At 39.9% G+C, this 17,562-nt stretch overlaps 2 protein-coding genes across 2 annotated transcripts in view; one reads left to right on the top strand and one right to left on the bottom strand.

The window, feature by feature from the left end:
* Window positions 1-17,562, top strand: part of LOC139364734 (lysine (K)-specific demethylase 8) — a 491,082-nt gene that overhangs the window by 20,791 nt on the left and 452,729 nt on the right. The gene's annotated exons all lie outside the window — the stretch shown is intronic.
* On the bottom strand, window positions 412-16,386 carry LOC139423950 (interleukin-21 receptor-like). The gene is given in 9 exon segments (XM_071175609.1): window positions 412-1,235; window positions 13,757-13,850; window positions 14,475-14,565; window positions 14,719-14,890; window positions 14,998-15,140; window positions 15,543-15,730; window positions 15,946-16,054; window positions 16,288-16,362; window positions 16,365-16,386. Coding segments are annotated over 9 exon segments (1,590 nt in total). The 3' UTR covers window positions 412-539.

Raw genomic sequence — 17,562 nt, 5'->3', positions numbered from 1 at the left:
TTTTATATCTTTATGTTTGAAGCCTGAAATGTGGCAAACGGTCGCAAAGTTCAAGGGGGCCGAATACTTTCGCAAGGCACGGTAGTTAAGTAACTTGTTAGCAACTGCAGATTGTCCCTTTAAAGAATTAACAAGCGATTGAACATGAATGCAAACTCCTCAATTGGATCCATTGTCACAAACATAAGAAACATTAGATGACAAACATTATATAAAAACAATACCCTTTCTACAGGGAATTTGCATGAGAAATTAAGCCGTAAAAAGTGATTAATTACATGAAGGCCAAAATCTAGGCCTGGGAAGGCCAAAATGAGTAATCTACATCTATTTACATAACGCAACATGACAACTACTGTCAAACAATGTTATTGTATTACGACGATAAACCATTTTTATGTTGGGAAGAAATCATTCGTACTCCACTTTAAAAAAAAAAAACATGATGACAATATGAACAATATACCTATGCCAGGGAAAGTACGGAATTTTACAAATATGCTGGAGCACTGTCAGTGACAGAGGTGGTGACGGAGAACTCACATCGTCCTGTTCTGTCCTGAATTGGTTAAGTCCTCTTGCATAGTGTTACCCCTCACCCACTGTTTGACATATTCAGAAGGGGAACTGCCTACCCCACTCAGTAAACCAGAGTCTATCTGCTCCTCAGACTCAAAGTTAGAGTTCACAGGGCTGCTACAGTCAGACTCAACAAAGACTCCACTGTCAATGGTGTCCACACTGTCCAGATCCAGCACCAAGGGAGGGTAGCCGTCCTCTGAGTCCAATGAAATCTGCTCTGGTTGATAGTTGTGGGCCTGTAGCTGGAGCTGCCACTTCATAGCAGGCAGGCCCGTTGATGCCCATCTTCCACTCTGCCCAGTTAACCCTCCTTCCTCTTCTGCCCCAGCACCAAGAGGGCCCTCCGTCTCACTGTCCATACCTCCTCTGCTGCCTCCAGTATATTGGGAGAAGCTTTCCCCACCTTGGCTGCACTTGTATGTCACCCAAGAACTCCCTGACAAAGCTCCTTCCTCCCCAGACACCATCACAGTATCAATGGAGATGTGTCCAGCAGAGTGACAGGTGCCCTGGTCCCCACCGCTGCCGTCTTCCACCACAGTCAGCCTGGACAGCCCGGGGATGTCTAGCTGCTTCTCAGTCATCATCTGTGTAGATGGGTTTTTCTCCAAGGGATCCAGCTCACTGAAGACGAAGACAGGTCCAACCCATTTCTGCAAAAAATAATGATAAAATGGATGATTAAGGAGCAATAGGTACAAGGCGACTTAGTCATGCATGCTTACATTTTTCACGTATTGGTCATCTGGATTTGCAAGCGCCATGCTCCACCAACTGAGCTACACTTGGTTGCAAAAGGTTGAATGAGAGCTTATCACCTCCGTCGTCAATATGAAGATCAATCACAGAAAGAATTACCTTTTTTATTTTTTAACATTTAGAAATGTTTATGAAACTGATGGCAGTTATTTTATACAACTCTGAATCCTAGAGCAAGATGTTGCCCACAGATATGAATGGACAAGTTTTTTCACGAAAAATACCTTATCTGGGTGAAGAGCAATTCAGCAGAATCTAATCACTGTTTTTCATCTGAAAAGACAGCAGTAAGTGGCCATACTGCACCACTAACAGCTGTCAGACAGCTAAAGAGAGAGGGCATTTAAAAAACATCTACCTGACTGTGCTTGTCATATATTGACCAAATGCGTTCTTTATATAATGTAATTTGCTGTGAAGTAATTTTTATACTATATAAATCAGGGACTTGCTTTATGTGCGTTCATCACTGACATTGAGCTTATGCTTTAAGACATCTACCTGACTGTAGTTAGTATACCTGACTACCTGACTGTAGTTAGCATAGTTAATACAGCTCTGTCATGCTCCTCAACTATAACCAAACCCCTGTGGACATCCTCATGACTTTGAACTTCTCACAGAACATCTGTGCAGTTCAGAGAAGTGTATACTGCTTAGTGAAAGGGCACCATAGAAACACAGATTAGTTTAGGTTTACATTAGGTTGAGCAGGAATACGATCTAATGTGTCTCGTGTGTGGCAGAGAAGTGAAGATACCAATCTACAGTTCTTGTAGTGCGGGCAAGATCAGTGTCTTATATCTGTGGGCTGCTGCAAAGAGGATGTTTTCACAGGTTCCAGTAACTCTGGTTTATCTTTCATTAGCTTTTTCCTGCCTGCTAAATCTTTTGAAATGATGTGACTGTCATGGACACGGCCATAATTACATATGAGTACACTGAAGCGAATTCAGGGTGTAGCCCCAACTGGGACTCAAACCCAGGTCCAGTGACTGTCAAGCCAACACCTTAACTAATACAACAAGAGGTCCAAACCTCTTGATGAGGTCGCTAGGTGTTGGGTTAAGATCACTATATTATCAATTAGCTTCAGGAGAGTGTGTCTCCACGAATCTCAATACAAAATTCCTCACGTTTACACTGCTTTCTGATGGCCACCCTTGCTCCATCCCACTTCTGACACCAGTGTAGCAAATTTGGGGGGTAGCCCCAACGGGGACTCGAACATAGGTCCCGCGACTGCAAGCCAACACCTTAACCATTACCATTTGGGCTCCCGAGTGGCTCAGTGGTTTAAGGCACTGTAGCTCAGTGTTAGAGGTGTCACTACAGACTCCGGTTTGATTCAGGCTGTATCACAACTGTCTGTGATTGGGAGTCCCATAGGGCAGTGCACAATTGGCCCAGTGTTGTTAGGGTTTGCCTGGGGTAGGCTGTCATTGTAAATAAGAATTTGTTTTTAACTGACTTGCCAAGTCAAATAAAAATAAAAATATGCCAATAGGTCCAAACCTTTTGGCTAGGTTTTGGGTTAAGGTCGCTACAATATAGTTTGTACACAATAAAGAAACTCAATTATGAGTCAACATCTACAGTGGGGAGAACAAGTATTTGATACACTGTCGATTTTGCAGGTTTTCCTACTTACAAAGCATGTAGAGGTCTGTAATTTCTATCATAGGTACACTTCAACTGTGAGAGACGGAATCTAAAACAAAAATCCAGAAAATCACATGGTGTGATTTTTAAGTAATTAATTAGCATTTTATTGCATGACATAGGTATTTGATACATCAGAAAAGCGGAACTTAATATTTGGGACAGAAACCTTTGTTTGCAATTACAGAGATCATACGTTTCCTGTAGTTCTTGACCAGGTTTGCACACACTGCAGCAGGGATTTTGGCCCACTCCTCCATACAGACCTTCTCCAGATCCTTCAGGTTTCGGGGCTGTCGCTGGGCAATACGTACTTTCAGCTCCCTCCAAAGATTTTCTATTGGGTTCAGGTCTGGAGACTGGCTAGGCCACTCCAGGACCTTGAGATGCTTCTTACGGAGCCACTCCTTAGTTGCACTGGCTGTGTGTTTCGGGTCGTTGTCATGCTGGAAGACCCAGCCACGACCCATCTTCAATGCTCTTACTGAGGGAAGGAGGTTGTTGGCCAAGATCCCGCGATACATGGCCCCATCCATCCTCCCCTCAATACGGTGCAGTCGTCCTGTCCCCTTTGCAGAAAAGCATCCCGAAAGAATGATGTTTCAACCACCATGATTCACGGTTGGGATGGTGTTCTTGGGGTTGACCTCATCCTTCTTCTTCCTTCAAACACGGCGAGTGGAGTTTGGACCAAAAAGCTCTATTTTTGTCTCATCAGACCACATGACCTTCTCAATTCCTCCTCTGGATCATCCAGATGGTCATTGGCAAACTTCAGACGGGCCTGGACATGCGCTGGCTTGAGCAGGGGGACCTTGCGTGCACTGCAGGATTTTAGTCCATGACGGCGTAGTGTGTCACTAATGGTTTTCTTTGAGACTGTGGTCCCAGCTCTCTTCAGGTTGTTGACTAGGTCCAGCCGTGTAGTTCTGGGCTGATCCCTCACCTTCCTCATGATCATTGATGCCCCACGAGGTGAGATCTTGCATGGAGCCCCAGACCGAGGGTGATTGACCGTCATCTTGAACTTCTTCCATTTTCTAATAATTGCGCCAACAGTTGTTGCCTTCTCACCAAGCTGCTTGCCTATTGTCCTGTAGCCCATCCCAGCCTTGTGCAGGTCTACAATTTTATCTTTGATGTCCTTACACAGCTCCCTGGTCTTTGCCATTGTGGAGAGGTTGGAGTCTGTTTGATTGAGTGTGTGGACAGGTGTCTTTTATACAGGTAACGAGTTCAATCAGGTGCAGTTAATACAGGTAATGAGTGGAGAACCGGAGGGCTTCTTAAAGAAAAACGAACAGGTCTTTGAGAGCCGGAATTCTTACTGGTTGGTAGGTGATCAAATACTTATGTCATGCAATAAAATGCTAATTAATTACTTAAAAATCATACAATGTGATTGTCTGGATTTTTGTTTTAGATTCCGTCTCTCACAGTTGAAGTGTACCTATGATAAAAATTACAGACCTCAACATGCTTTGTAAGTAGGAAAACCTGCAAAATCAGCAGTGTATCAAATACTACTTGTTCTCCCCACTGTAAATATTGCTCCCAGCATTGATCAAAGCTCAGTTGATAGAGCATGGCGATTGCAACATCAGGGCTATGGGTTCGATTCCCACAGGGGACCAGTACGCAGGAGAAGAAAAAAAGTTTGAAATGTATGCACTCTGAAATGTAAGTCGCTCTGGAATTGTCTGCTAAATGACAAAAATTAAGATGATTAATGTAAACTCACCCCATTCCGTACAAATGTGCGCAACCGCAACATTCAAACGAGGCTACAAAGAAAACTAATGGGACTGTAGTGACTGTGTTGACTTCAAAATCGGGGGTGTGAACTAGGTTTCTATTCAAGCATTGATCGACATGGTAACGGCTCTATAGTATTGGAGAAAAGTTGAAAAAACGGACCCTTCCTAACATTTAGATGTGTCATGTTGTAACGTACAGCACGCATAAAGCAACTATTTCTGCCTTACAATCTCTCTCCACCAAGTGTAGCACTTCTCTCATCCTTTAAAAACAAGAAATGGACAGTGACGGGGTAAGGGGGAGGGTAAGGGGGGGATACCTAGTCATTTTTTGCTTCATCATTGCATGCGATAACATTTTCAAAGCCACTGTTTACTTCTAAGATCACTTTAGCACCGCCATAAAAACCTGATTCAAATTCGACACAAACCTTCAAATAGGTATGTAATGACACATTATATAAACTCTTTATAGTGTTGTATTTACATTTTAGAGGCGATAAGGTGATAAGTTGGACAGATCGAGTGAAAAAAAACTATTTTCCCACATGACATCTCTCCTTCTCACTATCACGCATTAGTTTCGCTTCCCCACCTGCCATTTTTAGAAGGCCCCACAGGCTCATTGCCTGCTTGAATTATGCCGAAAGGGCAGTGTTTAGGTCATGTAATTGATTCTGTTGGAAAGGGGAGACATTGTGCTTTACAATGGTATTGACATTACAGTTGATCTGGAAGTATTACGTTTTGGGGGCGCTAAAATAAGGGCAATTGTACGGACCAAGGCGATGTACGAGTTTACGTTATATTCTTGATCTAACCGAGTTCTAATCGCGCCCGCCTCTTTGCCATAGAATTGTTCGTTATGTTCACCTTCGTCCCCCGGATTAGCCTTTTTAGTAGCACATTCACCACTCTCTCAAACGGTTAACTCCACCCTCTCGCGGAACAAGCCATGGCCTGAGACGTGAAACGAGCTACCTAAACTCGGAGTCGGCTCAGTTGAGTAGGTAGGCAAAACTAGAGATGCTGCTCGGCTTCTGACAGTGTTTGCGAGATGCCGTACAAAAGGCGATTTTCGGAGAATGAGGGCACAACTGGTAAATAGTGTCTACAGACATCCCCCAAACAAACCAAAACCGACTTTCGGAGAATGAGGGCACAACTGGTAAATAGTCAGTCAGGTGGCTAAGTGCCGGTAGAGACTTCTATTGCAGTAACTTTGAAGAGTCCATGCTATTCGGAATCTTTGTGACGTCCCTAACGCATTATAGTTTAAATGTAAAATAGTTACGGTAAGGATTAAGGTTAGGGTAGGATAACACTAACCAACGTTGAAGTGCTCTGGCTAGTATTATTTAGCCAGATTGAAGAATGAAGTAAGAAGCTAACGTCAAACGGAGCCTACCTCAGCAGGAGCAACATATAGGCTACTAAATTATCATAATAACTTTGCTTTACAGAGAGTATGCTACTGAGACATTGGTGTGGTGATCGAGGCTGAATGCAGAGAAGAGAAGGGAAGCTAGCAGAGAGAGAGGTTAGTACAGTGGTTCCCAAAGTTGGGGTCTCGGCCCCATATTTGTACTAGTCTTATCACACAAGGTAGGAACTTCAAAATAAGATATGTTTCAATTTGAACATCTCGACATGGCCTACATTAAAATGCAAACAATACAGTTATACAAATGTCATACTTTTTCGTTTATTGGTGAATGTTCATCTTATCCATTTTCTACTTTTTTTTACCACTACATCACTGATATTAATACAGAATCATAAGTAATATTCTAATAATTCATGTGAATGTGATAATATGATTATCTGTGTGCAGTGGTGGAAAAACTACCCAAATGTAATACTTTTTTGTAAAAGTAAAGATACCTTAATAGCAAATGACTCAAGTAAAAGTGAAAGTCACCCAGTAAAATACTACTTGAATAAAAGTCTAAAAGTATTTGGTTTTAAATATACTTAAGTATCAAAAATACATGTCATTTCTCAAATAAGTATCAAAAGTAAAAGTATAAATAATTTAAAATTCCTTATTTTACACAAACCAGACGGCACAATTTTCTAGTTGTTTTAATTTATTTTTGGATAACCAGGGGCACACTCCAAACTTAATTTACAAACGAAGCATGTGTATTTAGTGAGTCCACCAGATCAGAGGCAGTAGGGATGATCAGGGATATTCTCTTGATAAGTGCGTGAATTGGACCATTTTCCTGTCCTGCTAAACTTACAAAATGTAACGAGTACTTTGGGGTGTCAGGGAAAATATCTGGAGTAAAAAGTACATTATTTTCTTTCGGAATGTAGTGGAGTAAAAATAAAAGTTGTCAAAAATATAAATAGTAAAGTAAAGATACCCCCAAAAACAACTTTAGTACTTTAAAGTATTTGTAATCCAGTACTTTACACCACTGTCTGTGTGCTCCAGTTAGATGTCTGTTTCTGCGGAGCTTGATTCGTAATGCCTAGGAATACAAACGTGAACACTATCCACTGAGCGTCCAAAACATTTGGAACACCTGCTCTTTCCATGACAGACTGACCAGGTGAAAGCTATGATCCCTTATTAATGTCACCTGTTAAATCCACTTCAAATCAGTGTAGATGAAAGAGAGGAGACAAGTTAAAGAAAGATTTTTAAGCCTTCGTGACAATTGAGACTTGGATTGTGTATGTGTGCCATTCAGAGGGTGAATGGGAAAGACAAAAGATTTAAGTGCCTTTGAACGGGGTATGGTAGTAGGTGCCAGGCGCACTGGTTTGAGTATGTCAAGGACTGCAACGCTGCTGCTTTTTCACGGACAACAGTTTCCCGTGTGTATCAAGAATGCTACTGGTGTTCTTCCAGACTCTCTGCAGCCACAGAGGAAGTAAAAGATTTCAGCGCTCTTTTCAAATACTTGCATTTTCACAATTTTATGTGAATTTATGTGAAAAGATGATTTACATCTACCCATTTATCATCATCTATTTGTTGTGTGTGTGTGTGTGTGTGTGTGTGTGTGTGTGTGTGTGTGTGTGTGTGTGTGTGTGTGTGTGTGTGTGTGTGTGTGTGTGTGTGTGTGTGTGTGTGTGTGTGTGTGTGTAATTGTTATACTCTGGATGATATGAAAAGGGATCTTTTGGACTGATGTCAGAACAAGTCCACATTGTGCCCCACCAAAGCCCTGCCCAGTACAAATTGATAATGGCATTCTGAATAGGCACTTGTTTTGACACCATTGGTTGTTTACTGACTTCAGACATAGAATCTATGTCTCTCTCTACACATATTCCTTCAATGTTGGCCTATCTCAAAGGTATTTTTTTTTTATGCATGGCTTTAATTTTCCCATGGACATCACTTCCCCCTACTGGATGTTGATGTAACTGGAGTTGAGAAACAAGCAGGGGCCTCATTTATCAAAGGTACATATGCACCAAAAAATAATGGTTGGCTAATAAAACCATAAAAGCATAGCCTAATGATAAAACAGATACATTTGCCGTCAGCAAGGAGATAGAATAGCAACATGTCGACTATGTTTCTTTGACCTTTATTATATGGGCTTGAATCATAATCGTATTTGGAGGTGGGATGGAGACATGTTATCTGGGTGGGGTCAGGGGAATGGGAGGGTGGGGGTAGTTTTTGGAGACCCACTTCTTTTTTTGTTTTCTTTTCCATGCACATTCTGAATTTATTATTACTATTATTATTATTATTATTAATTTATTATACTTAAACTGTAATATGATACAAATTATGTTTTTTTTTTTCCGGAGTGGCAGCCCACAGGTACAACACGAAAATATATGTGTGAAATAATGAATGGGAAACATGATATGAACAGAATATAAAATTATATGAATTTGAATATTGTACCTGTAGCGCCACCCCAACTATTTAAAAAAAGACAACAACAAAAGAGTAGACCTGGTTTGTATGAACGTTGAGGCTTGGGCACTGGGGTAGACCTGTTTTATTTGAGTGTGCCCATGGATTTACTTAGTTTTTATGAGTAATGGGGTGTAGGGATACACAAGGCTCATACAGGCAATGGGTCTGGATGGATGTCTATTTGCCTATTCAAATATTTTCTGGCAGCAAGTTTGTGGTAGGAATAAAAGTCAGTTGGGTTTTGGCACGTGTTATACCACTGTATTATGAGTTTATCTATGAAATCATTAGCGGAATACTTGGGGAATACAGGCCTAGTCAAAGTGGGGAACAGGGCTGTGATAAGCAGGTAACTGGGATGAGGTATTTTGGCAAAAGAACTGCGGTCTAGGGGTAAGAAATAGGGCTTATAGGGCAAGGATACATGTGCATCGGGGCTTAATTGTATCAATATTAGGGTATTGGCATGTGGGTCTTAGGGTAAAGGCATTGGGGTAACAGGGCCGAGGTGTGTGGGTAACTGGGTGTAGGTGTGTGTGGGGTTAGTGGGTTGAGGTACATAGATATCGGGGCTGAGAAATAGGGGTTAAAGTCTTCATTTTATTATAGGCACAGCACTGTATGTTAACAATAAAACATACTTTTTCACAAATAGAAAGTATTCATATCCCTTGATTTATTCCACATTTTGTTGTTACAGCCTGAATTCTAAATTGATCAAATATGTTTTACTCAACCATCTACACATAATGCCTCATAATGAAAAAGGTAAAACACGTTTTCAGAATTAAAAAAATTAAACAAATGTATAAATTAAACACATAAATATATCATTTACACTCCTGAGTAAATACTGTAATCGCCGCCAAAGGTGCTTCTATCATCAGGGGACTCATTTATCAACTGTGTGATTACAGCTGTGAGTCTTTCCACACCTTGATTGTGCAACATTTCCCCATGATTATTTTCAAAATTCTTTAAGCTCTGTCAAATTGTTTATTGGTCATTGCTAGGCAACCATTTTCAGGTCTTGCCATATATTTTCAAGGAGATTTAAGTCTCAATTTTAACTTGGCCACTCAGGAACATTCACTGCCTTCTTGGTAAACAACTCCAGTGTTGATTTAGCCTTGTGTTTTAGGTTATTGTCCTGCTGAACAGTGAATTCCTCTCCCATTGTCTGGTGGAAAGCAGACTGAACCAGGTTTTCCTCTAAGATTTTGCCTGTGCTCAGCTCCATTCCGTTTCTTTTTTTATCCTGAAAAACTCCCCCGCCCTTTGATTACAAGCATACCCATAACATGATGCAGCCACCACTATGCTTGAAAATATGGAGAGTGGTTCTCAGTAATGTGTTGTATTGGATTTGCCCCAAACATAACACTTTTGTAATAAGGACAAAAAGTGAATTGCTTTGCCAATTTCTTTGCAGTATTACTTTAGTGCCTTGTTGCAAACAGGATGCATGTTTTGGAATATTTTTATTTTGTACAGGCTTCCTTCGTTTCACTCTGTCAATTAGGCTAGTATTGTGGAGTATACAATGTTGTTGATCCATCCTCAGTTTTGTCCCATCACAGCCATTAAACTCTGTAATTGTTTTAAAGTCGCCATTGGCCTCATGGTGAAATCCCTGAGCTGTACCTCTCCTGCAACTGAGTTAGAAAGGATGCCTGTGTCTTTGTAATGACTGGGTGTATTGATACACCATCCAAAGTGTAATTAATAACTTCACCATGCTCAGAGGATATTTAATGTCTGCCTTTTGTTTTACACATCTAACAATAGGTGCCTTTTGCGAGGCATTGGAAAACCTCCCTGGTCTTTGTGATTATATCTGCGTTTGAAATTCACTTCTCACTGAGGGACCTTACAGATAATTCATTATATGTTTGGGGTACAGAGACAATCGAAAATCATGTTAAACACTACTGAATCCATGCAACTTATTATGTGACTTGTTCAGCGCATCCTTACTCCTGAACTTATTTATTATTGTCACAACAAGTAGGTTGAATACTTTTTGACTCAAGACATTTCAGATTTTCATTTTGAATTAATTTGTAAAAAGAAAATCGAAAAACATAATTCCACTTAGATATTATGGGTTATTGTGTGTAGGCCAGTGAAGAAAAATCTCTCAATAAAATCAATTTTAAATTCCGACTATAACACAACAAAATGTGGAAAAAGTCAAGGCCTGTGAATATTTTCTGAAGGCACTGTACTACTTTTCACAATACAATAATAATTTTAAAAAGCTATATGGATTGCACTAAGGGTTACTAATGGCATAAGATTTGCATAGTGGCATGTCTGGGAAGTTAAAACATTCTGCCTACACCTCCACAGAAATGTTATCACATGTGCTATTGTGCTTTCTTGTAGAAACGGACATGGCCCAGTTACAACATTTCCAAATCATACAGCACATTTTCGTATTTCTGTCACCATAAAAAGTTAATGAAGGGCTTTTTCCAGGTGGGATTGTAGCGCTCGTTCCCGAGTTCACAAATATAATATGGCTCTGATTTATCAATGAAAACATGCATATATTTTGTTGCATGCACAAATCCTAGAACCTCCACCTCTGCAATAATTTAATAAGAAATGTACACAGTTGATAAATGAGGCCCCTGATGATAAACGGTACTGGGTGTACACTTTAGAGCTAGGTGACAGAGGCTGTTGATATTTTAATATTTTTTACCAACACATTTGTTTCCTTCATCAGGATATAATTATAGTCATGGGTGAAAGTAAGCCGCCATGGTCGGGTAGAGTACCAGCAAAATAAATAGTGGCATTACGCCATACCGGTAAAACATGAGCCCATCACAATAATTGAAATGAAGATGGCAAGAAAACTGTAGGCTATTACACCAGAATTTATCGTTGCCGCTTGTCTGAGCGAATTTAATTAAAAACGTGTGGTATACGCTCCAAAATGCTGTGTGGTTCGACGTGAACAATGACATTTTGCCAAGGCAGAGATGACTGGCCGAGGCTGAGACTGAAACGCGCGTGGGCAGCAAGACGCATCAGGCTACAAGAGTATACCTAATATGACAACCCCTGAATGTCATTGCACTTTTTGGTGTTTTGTAGCCTAACAGATGTCTCTTTCCATTTTCAAATGGCGGGTGCACAGTGCATTGCTTGGATGCTGTTATTATTTTTGTGGACAAACGTGCACAAGTAGCCTACTTTTTGAAGGAATTGGCAACAGATCTTCATGCGAATATCAAAGAATCCACATAAAACAAATATGCGCATTTTCCCGCTAGAGATGTGTTTCCATCAAAATTACTTGTTACCTATAAAAGGATGTGCGTGATGGTGTAGTGCACATACAAATAAGTTAAAATGGGTTTCCATCGTATTTTCAACTCATGGTTTTCTCACAAAATAATTTGTGTGATAATTTGTGTCAGGTAGCCTAGCGGCTAAGAGCGTTGGGCCAGTAACCGAAAAGTTACCGGTTCGAATCCCCAAATCTTCTACTTGAAAAATCGGTCGATGTACCCTTGAGTAACGCACTTAACCATAATTGCTCCTGTAAATAACTCTGGATAAGAGTGTCTGCTAAATGACAAAAAATGTAAATATTGTGTGCCCTCTCTGGTATTGACACGTGCGCTCTAGCCCAGGGGATCCCAAACGTTTTCACTCAGTACCCCACCCCATCCCGCACTGGGGAACATCCCGCGCACCCCACGTCTATTTCTTTGGGCACAAGCACTGTTCATGACACAAACTGTTCATACCCGTCTTTATTTCCTGAAATTCTACACATTTTGTCATGGGTTGCAGAGAGCATTTAGCAGTTTTAAAGCAAATTTTCTTGCAATTCTATACATTTTGCCATGTCTAATATGTATGCACGTGATATTTGAGTGACTCGAACATTGCTACAAAATATATGGGCTAAAAAAACAGCTGACATGGGCTAGTTATATGGACATTTATAACACGTTATAAATAGCTCTCTAAGGTATGCAATGACTGACATGACAAGAGGAAAACTGATGATGCACTACCCATTTTCGAAATTATTCCTTGTGCATTCTACTATTACAGCTTTCAAGAGTAAATTGAAAGCTGGACTGAGTTCCCCCACAGTTTGGGAACAACTCACCGCGCTATCTGCGCGCTGTTGGCTAGAGCGCACGTATAGCCTACATGATGAGATTATATGGACAAAAGAGCGAGATTATTTTAAAAAAAAGCACTTTCACCACCATGTGAAGTTAATCATAATGTATTTAATCTGTAGTTTAATCAACTAAAAGTGCAGGTTTTCCCGAAAAGTCATAGTTTGAGGAACGCACAACGTGTCATCGCGTGACTCCAAGTTTACTTCGAAATTATGGTTATTATATCAATATTTGCGCATAAAAGCGTTTCCACCGAAATTTCTCGCATAATTCAATTTACCGACACATATTTTGTTTGGTCGACATGTGGAAAGTTTACCGTTTCCATCAGGCCTGTCATTACTTTTGTATCTGACGTACTTTACCCGCGTCAAAACGTTGGATACAAACCTGGTTAATCAGATGAAAACATCATGACTGGTTGTATTCATGCCAAATTAAAAGGCAATACATTTTACATTTAAAAATGACATGTTTTTAGTATTCACTAAGCATAGTGGATATTACCCCTTCATAAGAGTGTCAATTGTTTTGTAAATAATATAAAAAAGGCAAATCTAAAAAAGACAAGTGGTTACCTTTCTGGAATATTTATAAAATACTCTAAGTGGAAAATATTTAAATATAACCCTAGCAAACATCTGAGTTTAGATTTCTACCTGTGGTATTTTCCATTGGGGGGTGAACTGCTCTGATGTAGAACGTAAGCTCAATGTCTACTGAGCATCTACCCACATGTAAGTTGAAAAACAAGCCCTTGAAGCCCCTGCAGACTGAGTCATTATAATGCCCCCCTCATATGTGTAGTCATTGTGGGATTTGATTATGGGAAAGTCCCATTTTTGGCCATGCTGAAGTTCCCCCTATCGGCAACACCTGCTGAAGGGGTTTAGAACAAGTCCCACAGACGCAATGAGTTATTTTTGTTTTGCCTGTATTTTTACCTTAAAATCCCCTCCATATGTGTGGTAGAGAGGCTTGAAAAAGTCCTCTGGGCTTGGGGAATAGTTCATCAAGTGTAGCCTCTTCGGCCACAATCTACAGGGAAGAGATGTAGAGGCAAGTGACAAACAGGTTGTTTTCACAAAGGAAATTATATGTGAATATGTGAAAGTGACATGACCTGAATAGTTCTGCTTTTCACAAATACTCTTTCACTTTTCATTTCTGGGAAGATGGAATTTCTCTCTATGCAGATGTTATAATATGTTTTATAGGGTAAGTGGATTACTAATAATAATGTAGAAGCAAACCTAACCACCGTGCTATCATGGGTTAGGTTTGGTATAATGATAATGTAGAAGCAGCTCTGACTTCCTGTATCTGCAAGTAAAGAGCATCAGCTGTGGTTTCTGTGTATGTGGGAGGTTATGCCAGGAAAGTGTATAGTGTATTCACGCTTTCTGTAAAAACACCAAGAGGCTGAACATTTCTAGCCTGGTCGCAGATCAATTTGTGCTTTAGCCAACTGTTGTTTGTTCAAGGCATCTGACGAAAGTCAGAGAAGTTGGATGTAGCACATATGATAGTGACCAGGCTAAAACATTTCATTTATTGGCAGACCTGAAGAAATTGAGGATACAAGTTGGTGTCTGATAAAAAATGTTTAGCAAACACAAACACTTACTGTTACCTGAAGGATCAAAAATAAGGCATACTCACATTTTAAAGAGGTAGCACAGGCAGCACAGGATCAAACAGGGGAGAATGGTCAGTAAAACGGGCCACTGCCACCATAACTTATCATCCCCTTCTGTAAAAAATACACATAGTGTAGAGAGAGAGAGAGGCATTTTACTCCACTTCATACATTACTATAACCTGAAAAATGAAGTCCCAATCAAATATATTCAGGAAAAGCATGCAACGCAGATCAGTCAAAACTAAACTTGCTGCATTCATGTACCTGTAGTCCTCCATTCTACGGTGGAGCTCCATTCACTCCAGGGACCTTGGTAGTAACTCGCAGGGTTCACTGAGGCCTGGACATTCGCCACATACTCAGTTCCTGGTTGCAGTTGAAGGCTGTTTAGCACTAGGTACCTCTGGTCCTCTCTTACAGGGTAATAGACTGGATCCTGTAGGTCAAAAGAAAAACGTATATTTAACAGTTTGGGGGACCTGGTCTTTCACATACTGTAATATTTTATTGGAAACATGTAACATAGCAAATATATGTTTTTACCTTTATATAGTTATTATTTGTTGTAATCCGCACCCTGTACATGAGGGATTCATCAAGGTAAATGTTTTGATCCATCTGCCAAGTGACGTTGTAGCTGTCAATGTTCTCTGTCACTTGTACATTGACTGGATGCTGCGGCTTCACTATGGAAGAAAAGGCCGAGAAGCTTGGGTTGGAACCATTATATGAAAAAGGTATGGATTCAAGTGCACAAAGCTCAATCATTTGTACCATATTAGCTTTCAAAGCGGGTGATACATAAGAACCCAGGACGCACAGTCCACATCACATAATAATCCTCATTGTAAAGACTGTTCAACACTGTCATTTCAAAGCTGTGCAAAGTTCAAAACTGCTGATAAAAATGTGTCACAGCAGAATAGGACACCATACTCAATCCAGTAATTGGCTGATAAGTGGCTAATAAGATGACCTTACTGCTAATAATAAACACTTCTTATTCATGCCATATCTTGTCACTGAATCAGAGACAATGTTCAGGGGAAAGTACAAACCATCCTATGACATAGGTCTACTCCACTTACCTAATTTATGCAATTTCCAGTCAGTTGAGTCATCTGTTTTCCTTTTGTCTTCTTTTCCTGTATGCTTTACTCTTGCAGTGCAATTAGTGTCAGCGAATGTTAACATGAAAAAATCTTCTGGTTGTATTATACACCAGCTTTGTGAGGGTGTTATTTCACAGCTATCATTCACTTGGTCTACATAATCTCTGAAAAGAGAGAAGAGTGATTATACTATTCAAATACAGCTTTTGTGAAGAAAACTAAAACTAAAACCAAATATGAAAAGGTTTATGTAACATTCAGATGTTTTTCTTAAAATGATATGTTTAAATGTTACAGTACATAAATATGTATAAATGTGATCTCTTAAATCTATCGGTGCAAGGCCAGACACACAGCAGTGAAAGAGAACAGTGTGTACCTGCACTCTGCCTCAACGAGAATGGGAGACGAGGGCACTGTGCCTGAGCAGGAACAGTTCAGGGATGTATTGTAGTCTGTGGTGCAGGTGACATTGCAGAAACATGCAACTGAATGCAGGAAAAAAGGATGATGTGGTCAGTGTGATGCCAGTGCCATGGTACCCAGACTCATAGTCTATATAAGGCTCAGCTGGTACCCTGTGATAAAAACATTTCCTGCTAATCCAACCAATTACTACTCATAGGAGATAACTATCTAGATATGTGTTTGAGAAAACACATCACTTGAAAATCAATACAATATATAGCACAAATAATAGATGAGAAAAAGTTCAACTTACCATATTGAATCAGGTAACACAACACCAGTGAGCTGATTAGCGGTTGTTTCACAGCCATGAGGGCAACAATGGACTGTTCTGCTCAATAACTGAGATCATCAATGGCACCTGAAAGCCTGAAAAACAATAAATCACATATGTCCTTGTGTTGGAGTTCATTATTTGAAGTGAAATAACCATTACTGGAAGTGTAGGAAACAAATATATAGTATTGTATTGAAGTCGAGAAGAAGGAGAAAGTCTTGAATTAAACTATCACTTTCATGTCAAGCAAAGGTTAAGTCTGGAAATGTAAGCTACAAATCTGTTTACAATAACACCAAACCTCACACAAAGAAATCTTAACAATGGTAGACAACGCTAACAATAGAATAAAGATATTGTACTTCAATGTTATTCATGTTATTCAGAAAAATACTATTCAGATAGTATTCTTACCTTATTGGTTCTGATAGATTCGGCTAACCATGCCACATGGCATCATTGTTCGAGTAGTTCTAAAGCCAAATGAATTCATTAATTTGTGTCACAGACTGTGTGATCAAGTTCAGTGCACAATGACATATCTGACATATTGGAAGTCGTCATCTGCTGCAGTGTCACTGAGGATGTGGTTGTTTTGTGGCTACCCTGTGAGCATTGCAGGAGGTCCCTTCCAAACCCTGCTTCTGTTTCGCAACATAATCCATCTGTGAGAACAACGTTTGAGACATACACTATATATGCAAAAGTATGTGGACACCCCTTCAAATGAGTGGATTTGGTTGTTTCAGCCACACCCATTGCTGACAGGTGTATAAAATCGAGCACACAGCCATGCAATCTCCATGTACAAATATTGGCAGTAGAATGGCCCGTACTGAAGAGCTCAGTGACTTTGAACGTGGCACAGTCATAGGATGCCACCTTTCCAACAAGTCAGTTCGTCAAATGTCTACTAAGCTATATGGAATTGTTTAAAGAAGGACATAACAAGGATACTTTTGCTATGTGATTTAGAATTTTAACAACCCATGAAGTATAAAATAAAATATAACAAAAATATGTGATGAAACGTTATTTTTGGCCTTACTACTATTGTAAGTCCGATACATGGAAAAACAGATTCAAGATTCAATAAAGATTCAATAAAAACAAAAAATTATTATTATACCTTTATTTAACTAGGCAAGTCAGTTAAGAACAAATTCTTATTTACAAAGACAGCCTAGGAACAGTGGGTTAACTGCCTGTAGTGAGGGGCAGAACAACAGATTTGTACCTTGTCAGCTCGGG

Source organism: Oncorhynchus clarkii, chromosome 13 (genome assembly GCF_045791955.1).
Source record: "Oncorhynchus clarkii lewisi isolate Uvic-CL-2024 chromosome 13, UVic_Ocla_1.0, whole genome shotgun sequence".
Classification (NCBI taxonomy): domain Eukaryota; kingdom Metazoa; phylum Chordata; class Actinopteri; order Salmoniformes; family Salmonidae; genus Oncorhynchus; species Oncorhynchus clarkii.
Note: the sequence above shows the minus strand (reverse complement) of the source record. Positions and strands in the feature narration are given on the sequence as shown.